General features: G+C 42.7%; 1 protein-coding gene across 1 annotated transcript in view; it reads left to right on the top strand.

The window, feature by feature from the left end:
- Window positions 1–14,013, top strand: part of tmprss15 (transmembrane protease, serine 15) — a 19,867-nt gene that overhangs the window by 3,339 nt on the left and 2,515 nt on the right. Inside the window, exons 5-24 of the mRNA XM_015401529.1 lie at window positions 393–683; window positions 1,992–2,111; window positions 2,213–2,318; window positions 2,410–2,519; window positions 2,619–2,759; window positions 3,212–3,361; window positions 3,427–3,532; window positions 4,510–4,672; window positions 4,749–4,890; window positions 6,725–6,814; window positions 6,887–7,012; window positions 7,467–7,610; window positions 7,913–8,023; window positions 9,331–9,454; window positions 9,528–9,623; window positions 10,051–10,100; window positions 10,174–10,245; window positions 10,319–10,463; window positions 10,542–10,723; window positions 11,012–11,107. Coding sequence (XP_015257015.1) covers window positions 393–683; window positions 1,992–2,111; window positions 2,213–2,318; window positions 2,410–2,519; window positions 2,619–2,759; window positions 3,212–3,361; window positions 3,427–3,532; window positions 4,510–4,672; window positions 4,749–4,890; window positions 6,725–6,814; window positions 6,887–7,012; window positions 7,467–7,610; window positions 7,913–8,023; window positions 9,331–9,454; window positions 9,528–9,623; window positions 10,051–10,100; window positions 10,174–10,245; window positions 10,319–10,463; window positions 10,542–10,723; window positions 11,012–11,107 — 2,565 coding nt within the window. The remainder of the gene's footprint in view (window positions 1–392; window positions 684–1,991; window positions 2,112–2,212; window positions 2,319–2,409; window positions 2,520–2,618; window positions 2,760–3,211; window positions 3,362–3,426; window positions 3,533–4,509; window positions 4,673–4,748; window positions 4,891–6,724; window positions 6,815–6,886; window positions 7,013–7,466; window positions 7,611–7,912; window positions 8,024–9,330; window positions 9,455–9,527; window positions 9,624–10,050; window positions 10,101–10,173; window positions 10,246–10,318; window positions 10,464–10,541; window positions 10,724–11,011; window positions 11,108–14,013) is intronic.

The following is a 14,013-nucleotide window of genomic DNA, read 5'->3' as shown; positions in this document are numbered from 1 at the left end:
TAGCAGTATTAGCAAAGCTGACCTAGCACACTCGCTAACCGACCTCAAGACAGCCCTGTTGGACGAGATGAGAAAGGCATTTGATCAAGTGAATAACAAATTGGACGGGCTCCAACAAACTGTTAACAGCCATGGCGAACGTTTGGATTCCCTTGAACACGATACGGAGTCGCTTATCCAACGTCTGTCCATGGTTGAAGATCTTTGCACATCTCTTCAGGATGATAACACCAAGCTAAGGGCTAAGCTAACTGATTTGGAAGGGAGAAGTAGGAGGGGGAAATTCCGTTTAATTGGCATAGCAGAAAACAGTGAAGGCCCACAACCATGCAAGTTCTTTTCGCAATTACTGCAGGATGTTTTTGGACGGGACATTTTCCCTTCTCCTCCAGAACTGGACCGCGCGCACCGCAGTCTGGCTCCCAAACCAGGCTCTGGTGGCAGGCCTCGGCCGGTCACCATTTGCTTCCATCGGTACCAAAACAAGGAGCTGGTGATCCGGGAGGCCAGGAAAAGGGGAACTTTAATGTACCAAAATAATCCTTTCAGAATCTACGAGGACTGCAGCCCCGAGGTGGTCAGTCAAAGGAAGAAATACGCAGCGGTTATGTCAGTTCTGTACGGGTTGGGACTGAAACCTTCGCTACTGTATCCTGCCCGGCTTCGGATTGTCAACACAGACGGTACACGCGTCTCACTCGGCTCTGTGGCAGAGGCTGAGAAGTTTGCTCAAGACTTTAAGAAATCGTGAATGATACTTCTTAGCACTGCATATTAGTTCAGTAATTGCTTCAGTTTTACGGCGTGAGTATTGTTACAATTCATTGGTGGTTTGTTACTGGTGTTCATTTGAATTTGTATTTTATAGTTATGCGGGTCTTACAATCTAACTTACTATTATGGTGGGCTTATTTTATAATCTACCTAAGCGGGATGGAGGAGCTTTTTTTACGTTCTAAGCTAGTTTAGTTACGGGAGTAATGCAGTTTGTTAGTGTAGGTGTGCTGCTCGTTCTAGCAGCTAGTGTCACCTGGGGGTTCGGGGGTAGGTCTTTTCTCCACTGTCGTTGTTTGACCAAAGTGCTGCATTTCACTGATTTTGTTATTTATTTTTGTTTTCTACCAGGATACTTTTGCGCTTTTTATGTTGTAAAACAGACAAGGAATGTGTAGTTTTCTGGTTAATAGCCTTATTTATCATTATAAATGGCTAACTCATTAAACATAATTACTTGGAATGTTAAAGGGCTGATTCATCCTGTTAAGAGGAAGAAGGTTCTCACACACCTCAAAAACTTGGGTGCTGGAATAGCATTCACCCAGGAAACACATCTGAAAAATTCTGACAATGCTCGACTTAAATGTGGATGGGTGGGGCAGCTGTTCCATTCAACTTTTCAGGCCAAGGCTAGAGGTGTTGCTGTTCTGATTAATAAAAATATCACTTTTATTCCATCCACAACCATAGCTGACCCAAATGGGAGATATGTTATAGTGACTGGTAAGCTTTATAATATTGACGTTATTTTAGCCAATGTTTATGCTCCCGCGTAATCAGTTTGCTTCCTTGCCTGAATTCGCACTTGCTTATCATGGGCGGTGATTTTAATTTCTGTCTGGACCCGGGGATGGATCGGTCATCTGTAAGGCTGGGTTATGTAACACCTAAATCTATCTCTTATATGCAGTCATTTCTTTCAACCTATGGCATCTCTGATATTTGGCGTTTCTTCCATCCAACTGATAGGTAGTATTCTTTTTTCTCATATGCCCATCAAACATACAGTAGAATTGATTATTTCTTTACTGACAATAAGTTGATATCTGATGTTCAATCTTGTGAATACCAACCTATTGTAGTATCGGACCATGCCCCCCTCTTACTTAAACTGAATATACCAGACGCTAGGATGCACAGACGAATGTGGAGATTTAACCCGCTTCTGCTATCCGATGANATAGAAAGTTCCTAATTAACCAATTTTCTTCCAGTGACTTGTCCACCTGGACAGACGCCATGTTCTGACGGGTCCATGTGCATTCCGAGTGACTATCTCTGTGATGGAGTCCCTCACTGTTCAGACTCATCTGATGAAGCTACCATTTCCTGTGGTCAGTGAATGTTTCTGATAATCAAAGATCTTAGGTGATGATGAGGCCCAGCGGTAGCACCATGGCTCCAGGTACTGACATGTCTTCCTGTGTCTCCTCAGTCACGCCGTGTGATGGACAGTTCCTGCTGGAGGGCTTAAGCGGTTCCTTCAGATCCTCCGCTGCTGAGACCTATAACAACAGCATGTTTTGCCGCTGGATAATCAGGTCTCAAAGACCCACTGGATCACAGGTTTTAAATGTCAGGTCTCCTTTTTAGGGGCCATTATGTAATTTTGTTCTCTCATGATGTGTTCAGGGTAAGCAGGGGATTTTCAGTTCAGTTTACCTTCAGTCAATTTGAGACTGAAACAAACATCGATACCTTGAGGATATATGAAGGAGTTGGACCGAACAAAGTTCTAACAGGTAGGAGACCAGAACCTGATAGAACTGACAGTTTATAGCCAGTTATAGCTGGCAAGAACAAGTTCTAATGAGCCACTCCCCCTTTAATTTGATTGGTAGCTGAGCTCTCCGGCTCCACCCCTCCTGGTACTGTTTGGCTACTAAGCGACCAATCAAGTGTGGAGTTTACAACTGATGAGTTCAACAGTTTATCGGGATTCAAGGCTTCGTACACAGCAATCGACACTTCAGAACTGTCCGGTAAGAAAGGCAAGCAGCCCGACAAACAGAACAAGGCCAAATCTAAAGCCAGACCCAAGCCTGTTCTAAAGGCACAACCAGACTGGCTCTAAGGATAGAACCAGGGACGTTCTAAAGGCAGAATCAAGCCTGTTCTAAAGGCAGAACCAGACTGGCTCTAAAGGTAGAACCAGATTGGTTCTAAAGGCATAATCTGACTGGTTCTAAAGGCAGAACCAAAACGATTCTAAAGACAGAACAAGGCTGGTCCTAAAGATAGAACCAAGCCTGTTCTAAAAGCAGAGCCAAGCCTGCTCTAAAGGCAGAACCTAGCCGGTTCTATAAACAGAACCAAGCCTTAAAAACACAGAAGCAAGCCTGTTCTAAAAGCAGAACCAGGCCTCCCTACAAATAGAACCCACCTTGATCTGTGTATAGAACCAAACCTCTACTGGACCTTCTGTCTCTCTCAGACCAGGAGAGGCTCAGCTGCAGCTTTGAGGACGGACTGTGTTTTTGGAGGCAGCAGCAGGATGATGAAGGTGACTGGTTCCGAACCAGTGGTTCCACCTTTCCTCCATCAACGGGCCCCAGTGCTGATCATACCTTTGGGAACAGCTCAGGTAGGTGAGAACAGGTGGTCATCAAAGGAACGATCTCTCTAGAAACTAGTCTTGATCTCTGATAGGTTTCTACATCGTCACTGCTCCAAGTCCTGGCCAATGGCGGAAGAGCTTCAGGATCCAGAGCCCTCCACTGACTCCGCCCACACCGCCCATGTGCCTGAGCTTCTGGTAAACAACAAACATGTAAACATGCTTGATTTATGCTGATCTGCATATGTTGTCATACTTTTTATGAAGTTAAACACATTCTAAGTTCTGTCAGTGAATGTACAGTAGGGAGTATATTTAGAGCAAAGTTCTGTTACCACAGGGCCCGGGTTTGTGGCAACCTAGAGTGAGTACTGGGGTTAGATCCAGCATACCCTGGTTTCTCTGCTTCAGAAGGTTAGGAGGCTGTTTCCATGATTTGAAATCATGAAACAATGAGTCTGTGAAACGATCCTGTTGTTCAGCATGGATCGAATCTGTTTGGACCAACTAGGGTTCTCCTGCTTCTTAGATTAGATCTGCACAAGGAAGAGCTGGATGTTCTTTTCTGGAAGAGCCTGTTGAAGATGAAGTGAAAAGCTTCAAAGATTTCTGTTAGGAGATGGAGATCAGACCCTGGTTGGATGCTGTATCTGTTACTGAGGAATAATTCTGCTAAAATGAGCTTAAATAAAGACATCAGACTTTAATGTCTTCAGCAAACATTTCATTAGATTCATAAAGGAGCATTTCCATGTTGCTGCTAGCTGGACGTATGTTAGAACCTTAGTAGGAATTGAAGTAAGAAATGCCCCTCACAGACAATAACATACATTTATTCTATTCTATTCTGTTCCATTCTTTTCTTTTCTGTTGAGTTCTGTTTTATTAATTCTGTCCTACTCTATTATATACCATTTTATTTTATTCTGTTCTGTTATATTCTATTAATTATGCTCTATTTAATTCTGTTCTATTCTATGCTATTGTATTCTGTTCTATTCTATTATGTTCTGTTCTATTTTATCAATTATTTTCTATTTTATTTTGTTCAATTCTATTATGTTCTATTCTATTTGATTGTGTTCTATTCTATTATTTTCTATTCCATTCTGTTCTTTTATGCTCTGTTTTGTTCTATTCTATTTCTCTGAGTAAACTCCTTGGCATCTCTGCAGGTATCATATGTTTGGTGACGATGTCTACCGTCTCAGAGTCCTCCTCATCCCGTCTACCTCTCTGCCAGACTCTGACGTCATTGTGCTTTTCCAGAAAGATGGTAACTTTGGTGACACCTGGAACTACGGCCAGGTGACCCTTAACCTGACCTCTGAGGCCATGGTCAGTGATATTGTCAAGCAAATCCTTACAACAAGCAGTCTCATTGGTGGCCTAGCTGATCATGATACCTGTGCAGGTACAGTTTGAAGCTGTGAAGAACGGAGGCATGTGGAATGATATTGCTCTTGATGACATCACACTCAAGTCTGATATCTGTGGCCCTGCCCCCCCTGAGCCGACCAACGTCCCACCTCCAACCACAATGCCCCCCATACCAGGTGGGTCACAGATCATACAAGTCAGTCAGTGATCTTGCCTCATGAACGCACGCGCACCCCCCTTTGGGAGACCAAAAGTACTTTTTTTAAGAGGCCGAAATCTTAAACATCCTTCATAGAATTAAGATTAGTAGCCATTACCTGTCATCTGGAATGTGCTATGACGCCGACGTGACGGTTGAGACACCGGATATCTGCATGAATTTGAATTGCAACACCCAGGTCTCGCCACGCATTTCTAGACAGTCTCATTTCAGAACTTGACTCACGCTTCAGCGTTATGTCCGCAGCCGCCATACTAGGCTTAAAACTGTTGCCAAACAACCTGCATTTGATGAACACTGAGAGTGTTTTACTAATTATTCAAAAACAATAAGGTGATAGCTTCAGTGGTATTGAGATAGGATCCCAGTTTTCATTTGTTAAATGTTTTTTTTCACAACAAATACCGGGTGATAAAAAAAATGCTCTAATTTTTACAGATGAATTTAACAGTTTAACAGTTCTAATTCAAAATTTAAAGAAAACGATACTTTTAATTTAAATTAAGTCAAAAATATGTAAAATTCCTAAATAATAAATGTATACTGACCTCATAAGAAATAGAATTTTTATTGAAACTAATTGAAAAGAAATTTCAGTTCATGTAGCTCTCTTAATATATTTGAGTTTGAATTTGGTCTAGATCCGACACTGTTTAGGTAAAAAAAATATATATATATTTTTCAGAAATTTCTGTTTTGTTCCTTGTATGAGAAATAAAAATAAAAAAGAGCTATTGAATGATGCAGTTGGCTTCATCTTCAGGAGTGTTTAACAGTCCATTCATCATGATCATTTATTTAGAATGCACTTGGTAATCGTGCCTGCATGTGATTCATAAGATTCAGTGGAGTTTGAAACTCCACTGAATCCACTTAAACATTTATATGATTCTTCACCTTCTGTCAGTCATACCTGTTACCAGTGCTTCTGTGGAACGTGCTAACTCGGGTCTTAAAGCAGTGAAAACTTTGCTGAGGTCAACAATGGGACAGGAAATGTTTGTGGCTTTGCTACTTTTGTATGTGCTCAAGGACATTCAGTTGGACATCAACAAAATCATAGACATATTTGCCCAGAAGCATCCCAGAAGGTTTGTAAACCCATTATCATCATCATAAAGTTTGTAGTAGAAAACAATATTCTTTGTCTGGTTTAACTTTGTGTTTTTTTGTTTTTCAACAGTTTATCTTGTTAAAATATATTCAAAACTCATTTGTCTTACTTGAACCATACTTTAACCCAAGTCCTTGGGTTTTTTTAATTTCATGTTCTGTGTAAATATCATTTCTGGAAATAAAGAAACTCCTTGTTTGATTAATTGTTGATAAGGATCATTTTTTTCTTCAAACTACCTTTTTAACCTTGTGCATGCTTTAAAAACCGAGAGATCCTTTTTTAATTACAATAATGTAATCATGCTAATTCTACTTATGTTCATCCATTAAAATTATCAGTTAAAAACCCTTGGATGAATAATTAGGGTAGTGTGAAAGAGTGAAGATGGTATTCTTTGGTCTTTTAGCGTCACATTGTCTTGACCCCGCGACCCCATGACCCTTAGGTGCGCACCCCCCTTTGAAAAATCCTGGATCCGCCCCTGGACAACCCCCTCATATGAGCCACATTTAAGGCCTTGTATGTTGGGTGGGGTCAAGGCCAGGCCTGACCTCTTTGAATATTGAGGCCAGTGTGCTCTAGTTGTGTAACCGTTGAAGTGAACACTGTACCTGAGGAGAGACATCTTCTCAAATACTGTCTTAAGCCACTTCCTCTTCTCTGATTGTTCCAGCTGATTGTGGAGGACCTTTTGACCTCTGGGAGCCAAATTCTACCTTCAGCTCTCCAAACTACCCACATTCATATGGAAACATGGCAAAGTGTGAGTGCATCTGCCCTGAACTCACCTGTTTACCTGTCACCTGTCATATAAACCCCTCACTATCTGCTGCAGGTCTGTGGACTCTGCATGCTCTGGACGGTCAGAACATTCAGCTCCACTTTCTGGACTTTGATGTGGAGGCAACCTATGACATGGTGGAGGTGCGAGATGGGGCGGGGCCCAATTCGACCATACTGGGTGAGTGGATGTTTCACCTAGAGATGCACGATCACATTTTTTTCCTAATCCAGTTCAATACTGATAGATGTGCTGAGCGTATAAGCCAATATCCTGAACCTATCTAATTCTACTGTTGAATGAATTAATCGTTCATCTCGTGAGTAAAGGAACCATGCTTCATATAAACATAGTTTTGAAAAAGAACAAATAAAAACAGATATAAATATCTCGAGCAGCTGTGTTGCTCTGAGTGATGATGTTATCAGAGCAGCAATCATAGAACTGAAGTCATTGGGTCACTGTGACAGTATATCTGTATGTGATATCATTTAAAATAGAAATGATTGGATGGGAACATTGCATCGGCATCATTCATCCGATATCCGATCCAGATACTCAATCAATATCGACTCTGAGTTTCAGAATGTTGGATCTCCGGTTTCACCCGTCGTCTCTGACGTTTTCCTTCCAGCTGTTCTCACTGGCAGCACAGGCCCCGCCCACGACCTCTTCTCCACATCTGGTCAGATGACCATCTGGTTCTTTACGGACAGCGGGGGTTATGGTCGAGGATTCAGAGCTAACTTCACTGGAGGGGTGGACCTGGGGTCTCCAGGTGAGATTACCACACCTCAGAGACTCATGATGGTGATGCTTGAAAGGTTCAGTTTAGGCAACTGGATGTGAAGTATTCTGGAAGAAGTTTTATCTCTCATCGAAGAGGCTTCCTCAATTCTAACTGATGATAGGAACACTGAGATTAATATACTGTAGGTATAACAAATATTCTAGAAAACTTCACATTCATTTGCAATGAACTGAACTTTTTGAGATTGGCCATGACCATGATGACTGAGAATCTTCACAGACATGGTGGGGATGTTTTTTTTTCTGATGTTTTGGTCTGTTTATCAACAGCTCCATGTGCAGTCGGTCAGTTCCAGTGTCAGATGGGAGCTTGTATCCATGGTAACGCTCACTGTGATGGCGTGGTCAACTGCCCTGACGGTTCTGATGAAGCAGACTGTGGTATGTCACTGACTGGTTACTCATTCCACCGGTTCAATACACCTGGTCTTTGTCTCTGTCTAGATATGTTTTCAGAACAGAGCTTTAACCGTTGCTGCAGCTATTTCTTAACATGCTAAACGTTCAATATGATTACTGTTTATAATTAAGATTAATAACCAGATAGCAACAGATACTTAACGGGACATTTTTTCAGATCTTGAAACAGGAGAAACTATTACCGGAGTGGCTCTGGAGGACAGTAAAGGGTTTTTCTTCTTAAATACAGAATCTTTTCATTTTGTTAAAGAAAAATGTCCAAGCTTTTATTGTCATTACATTGTCACAAGTACAGAGCAACGAAATGCACTCCCTGCATTTAACACATCCCCTTGGGGAACAGTGAGCTGCCAAAAAAAAAACTGAATTCAATAAAATATTTTATTTGGATATAACTTAGGGATTCCTTTTGGTAAAAACTGAAGAATGAACCTCTTGTGAGCTGGAAGAAATACAGTCTTGATAGATATACATAGGTGTTTTTTTCAATTGGCAGAGGATGATCAGCCACATAGTTTATTAAGTAGCGAGAGCAGGAAGAGCCATACTGCTGAGAGCTAACTATCAGAGTGGAGTGGGAAGCGCAGACTGGGATCTCCGTCTGCAAAAACATTTTTGCACAAGCACAGAGGAAAGATCGGAGCAGAATTTGTCAGCATTGAAAGCGCAGTACCGGACCAATCCGGATTATTTACTCAGGCCCTGCCTCCACTGCTGCCATGTTCCATCTGTGCTCCTGCAACTTGTGCCAAATCCTGCAGGTGGGATCAAACAGGACGCAGCTGCATTGCTTTGCTGATTACAGCAAAATGATGCATTTTAAACCTTTGACCGAAGACCCGCTAATTTTTATTTAGTCCTGTCACATTGACTTAAACGATCCATGTTTAGCTCTTCAGTTTTTGTTATCATTATGAAAAAAAGGAGCATCAACAAAATTATTTCGTCATCGTCATCCTTGATGAAAACCACACTGTCGGGTACTTGCAACCTTCTCAGAGCACAAGTGAACTGCTCTAACCACTAGGGCAACACTCCTCCAACAATATTGGGCTTCGTTTGTGTTCTGTAAGATATCCTAGTATGGTTTGAAGTTGGTTCCAAAGAAGAGGAGCCTGAGAACTGGAATATCTGCCTACCATACTAGTCTTAGAACTACTTTCTAATATCATGGACTGCCTATTGGACTCAGTACTTGATGATCTCAGGTCTTCTTCAGGAACAGAAAATTAATCCTCTAAACTCCTCTTCACCTGCTTGTTTGTCAGTGATGTTGCAGGTAAATGGCTCCAGTCGCCTCCATTTTCGGGTTGTCTCCTTGCTGTACACCGTATGCTCTGACGGTTGGAGTCCTCATCTGTCTGACTTCATCTGTCAGTACCTAGGACACAGGTAACTCTTAAGGTCACAAGGCTGAGCAGCAGAACCAGAACCCGGTGTGAGTTTTGACGCTGACTCTCTGCAGGTCAGGAGAAGTGGCTCTGCTGCCAGCTGGACCTCAGGACTCACCATTTGTAACTCTCGCAGTCACCAGTACTGGAACCATAGAAACAAATGTGAGGTAGGGAAGACCAGAATCAGAACAAGATCCAATTAAAAAAACTAGAAAGGGACGGACTTTATGGTTTAAATCATCATCTTCATTTCCATGTATGTTTCAGCTTAATTTATACATAGAATCAGACACATTAGGTTCTTTTCCAAATGCTTCTGTTGGGGCTTCATCAAAAAACTTTTACAGAGGTGGCAGATTTTAAGGCTACATCTACAGGCTACTAGAGCTTCAACCAGATTTAAAATTTGTAAATAAACAAAATTCAGCATTGTGAAGTATAATACAGAACTAGAACTCATTCCTAAATGTTCTCTTAGACTAAAGGCCTACTCACAGGATAAACATTATCTGTGTAATACATGTTGAGCTCTTCGCAAGGACTAGATTCTGGTAAGATGAATCTGCCATCTGATGATACAACATGTTTCCACAGTGACACCTGCAGGACTGAGGAGGTCATTTTCCTCAATTGCACCAATAAACGTGAGTAAATCTTAGAGTGAAGAAAGGGAGATGTTGGACCTCTATCGTTTAATCTTCTTATTTGGGTTCTCAGCTTGTGGATTGCGCCTGATCAGCAACATGACGGGAGATTTGGATCAATCAGAAGTTGGTGAATCAGCAGACGGTCAGAACCTTAACTTTTCTAAGTTTAACCTGTTCAGGACTTTGTTAGTCAAACAGCAGCTTGTCTGTGTCAGGTGAGGAAAGAGTGGTGGGTGGAACAAATGCGGAAAAGGGGGCGTGGCCTTGGATGGTGTCTCTACATTGGAAGGGACGCCATGTCTGTGGAGCCTCGCTGATCGGTAGTAGCTGGCTGCTGACAGCTGCGCATTGTGTCTACGGGTCAGAGAAGTATCATGACACTGATTTCAGGTGAACAGATGTGGCTATCTGCTATAGTTATCCTCTTCTGTCTCACAGAAAGAACATCCATCTGCAGTACTGGTCAGCTCTCCTTGGTCTTCATGCCCAGTCCTACATGTACTCTGAAGATGTTCAGACCAGATATGTTGATCAGATCATAATCCACAAAGAATACAACAGACTATCAAAGCACGCCGACATCGCCATGATGCATCTGCAGCAGCCAATCAACTTCACCCGTAAGTATCTCCGGAATCTGTCAGGTTTTGCGGTGAAGTCTGCATAGAGACATTCATCTAACTTGCCATGTTAATGTTCGTCTTTGTAAATTCTGCAGAGCAATCGATTACATCCAATAAACACACAAAGCTCTAAAGTCTGTCAGGTTTCAGGAAAACCCAGGAACATTTGATCTGACTCCTGGATATGATCACATGGAACCTGCAGAAATGTAACCTTCAGACTAAACCCAGAGTGTTATCTTTCAGAGAGATGATAGCTGATCTTATAACTTCCCTGTGTTGCAGAGTGGGTGCAGCCAGTGTGTTTACCTGCTGAAGGCCAGAGCTTCACCGCAGGAAAGAAGTGTTTCATTGCAGGCTGGGGACGAGACGCAGAAGGAGGTCAGAACAAGAACAAACTCCTCACACAATAGAAATCATCAACATCTAAACATCTCGAACATGGGGATATAGGTGGATCTATCATCCATCCATCCATCCATCCATCCATCCATCCATCCATCCATCCATCCATCCATCCATCCATCCATCCATCCATCCNATTCCTTTCTGTAATTCCTTTCATATTTTTATACTATGTGAATTGAATAAATATATTAAACACTAAAAAAGGAGATATGTAGCTGCTGCCCCATCATTCTGACAGAGTCTTGGCTGCATCCAGCAATAGCGGAAAATGCTATTAACATGGAGGGGCTCACGCTATACTGCACTCATAAGAACAAAGCACTAAGCGGTAAGACTCAGGGTGGTGGGCTCAACAACAGCGGGTGCAGGAACGCTAGATCGGTCGCCAGCTTCTGCTCTCCAGACATTGAGTTTCTGACCGTTATCTGCAGACCTTTCTATCTGCCCAGAGAGTTCAGTGTGGTTAGCATCGCTGCTGTTTATGTGCCGCCCAGCTTATTAAATCGATGGTAGCTGGCCTATTGCTTATTAAATATTGATGAGTATGCCATGACTGTGTCAGCCTACAATAACAAATGCATTAAGGACGTCAGCATCAAAAAGAATATCTACACCCGGGCCAACCAACCACCCTGGATAAATGGAGAGGTTTGGAAATCGCTAAAAGCATGGAACTCAGCTTTTAGGTCTGGTGATAAAGAGGCACTGAGAACAGCGCATGCCAACTTAAACCGTGCCATCAGATCAGCGAAGCAGAACCACAGCCAGAAAATCTAGGATATTTTCCACGATAAAAACAACAACAGGAGGATGTGGAAAGGCATTTTGATGGTTATGGACTACAACACACCCCCCCCCGGTAGATGGAGCAAACACTGACTTCCTAAATGAACTGAACAACTTCTTTGGAAGGTTTGAGGCTCTAAACAGCACTCCAGCAGTGAAAGCTGTTCCACACCAGGGGGAGGAGACACTAAACCTGGACGTAGCTGAAGTGAGGAAAACTCTGAGTAGAGTCAACCAAAGGAAGGACCCAGGGCCTGATAACATACCTGGGCAGGTGTAAAAGGAGTGTGCAGATCAGCTGGCTGGTGTCCTCACAGACATATTTAGCACGTCGCTGGACCAATCCATAGCGCCAGCATGCTTCAAGTCTGCCACCATTATTCCAGTCCCAAAGAAGCCACAGGTCGTCTCACTCAATGATTACCAGCCTGTAGCACTGACTCCAATTATGATTAAGTGTTTTAAAAGGATGGTTAAAGAACACATCGTCTCCAGTCTGCCGCTAACATTCGAGCCGTTCCAGTTCGCCTACCGACGAAACCGCTCCACTGAGGATGCCATCTCCTCTGCTCTTCACCTGAGCCTGGCACACCTGGAGGAGAAGAACACTCACGTGCAGAGGCTGTTCCTGGACTTCAGTTCAGCTTTCAACGCCATCATCCCACAGCAACTGATGGGCAAACTGGAACAGCTGGGCTTCAATACAACCCTCTGCAATTGGCTGCTAGACTTCCTCACCAACAGACCTCAGTCACTCCGGGTTGGACAGAACACCTCTGATGTCATCAGTCTAAGCACAGGCTCCCCTCAGGGCTGCGTCCTGAGCCCCCTGCTGTTCACCCTGATGACACATGACTGCGTCCCCAGGTTCACCATCAATCACATCACGAAGTTTGCAGATGACACCCAATGGTGGGCCTCATCAGAGACGACAACGACCTAGACTACAGAGAGGAGGTGGAGCAGCTGGTGGACTGGTGCAAAGATAACAGCCTGATCCTGAACGTGGAGAAGATGAAGGAGATCATCTTGGACTTCAAGAAGAACCATCCTAACCACACTCCACTCCTCTTTAACAGCTCATCTGCACCAAATGCCTTGGGGTGCACATCACAGACACCCTCACCTGGACTGTAAACACCACCTCACTGGTCAAAAAGGCACAGAAGCGCATGTACTTCCTGTGGAGGATGAGTAGAGCCCACCTGCCCCCACCCATCCTCACCACCTTCTACAGAAGCACCATAGAGAGCGTTCTGACCAGCTGTCTCACTGTGTGGTGTGGAGGCTGCAGCGCCTCAGACTGGAAGAAAGTGAGGAGAGTGATGAGAACAGCAGAGAAGATCATTGGGGCTCCTCTTCCCTCCATTAAAGACATTTCATCCCAGCGCTGTGTGTCCCAAGCCCGTAACATCATCATTGACCCCTCACACCCCCACCATGGACTGTTCTCCCTGCTGCCCTCTGGGAAGAGGCTTTGTAGCATCCGATGCAGGTCCAGCAGATTCCACAACAGTTTCTTCCCCACCGCCATTAGACTCCTGAATGTTATGTCAAATTGGTTATTTTATTTTATTTTATCATATTTATTATATTTTATTATTAAAAAAACCCAGAAATGTTAGAACTCTAAATATACAGTCATATATTTATATTACTGTTTTATGTAATTTTTACTGTTTTCAAGGCTGCACATTTCTTTTTGTTTACACTTGTGTATGCAAAATTACAAAATAAATCTGTCTAAGTCATTATAAACTGGAATTTTATGTCATCTTTCTTTTGAAGCTTCTATCTACAAGTATTGTGTCACATAAGATATTTCAGCATAATTGAAATGAGTTGCTTCATATTTACTTCAGTATTTAAAATACTCTCTCTTGTTATGGGAAGCTTTGAACATATTTCTATTATAATCTTATACAATACTTCACTTATCCTGCATTAAAGGAAAAGTCTGTTCCGAAACTTGAGCTCATAAACAGTTATTCCGAAAGGTTATTATTTACACCTAAAACCAGTGGCGGCTGGTGAAAAATATTTTTGGTGGGGCTGATATAGCCTAGTGTATGTCTCCAACTAATCCAGAATAA

Source organism: Cyprinodon variegatus, unplaced genomic scaffold (assembly GCF_000732505.1).
Source record: "Cyprinodon variegatus isolate N-32 unplaced genomic scaffold, C_variegatus-1.0 Scaffold1231, whole genome shotgun sequence".
Taxonomy (NCBI): Eukaryota; Metazoa; Chordata; class Actinopteri; order Cyprinodontiformes; family Cyprinodontidae; genus Cyprinodon; species Cyprinodon variegatus.
This window is presented reverse-complemented; position numbering and strand designations above follow the sequence as displayed.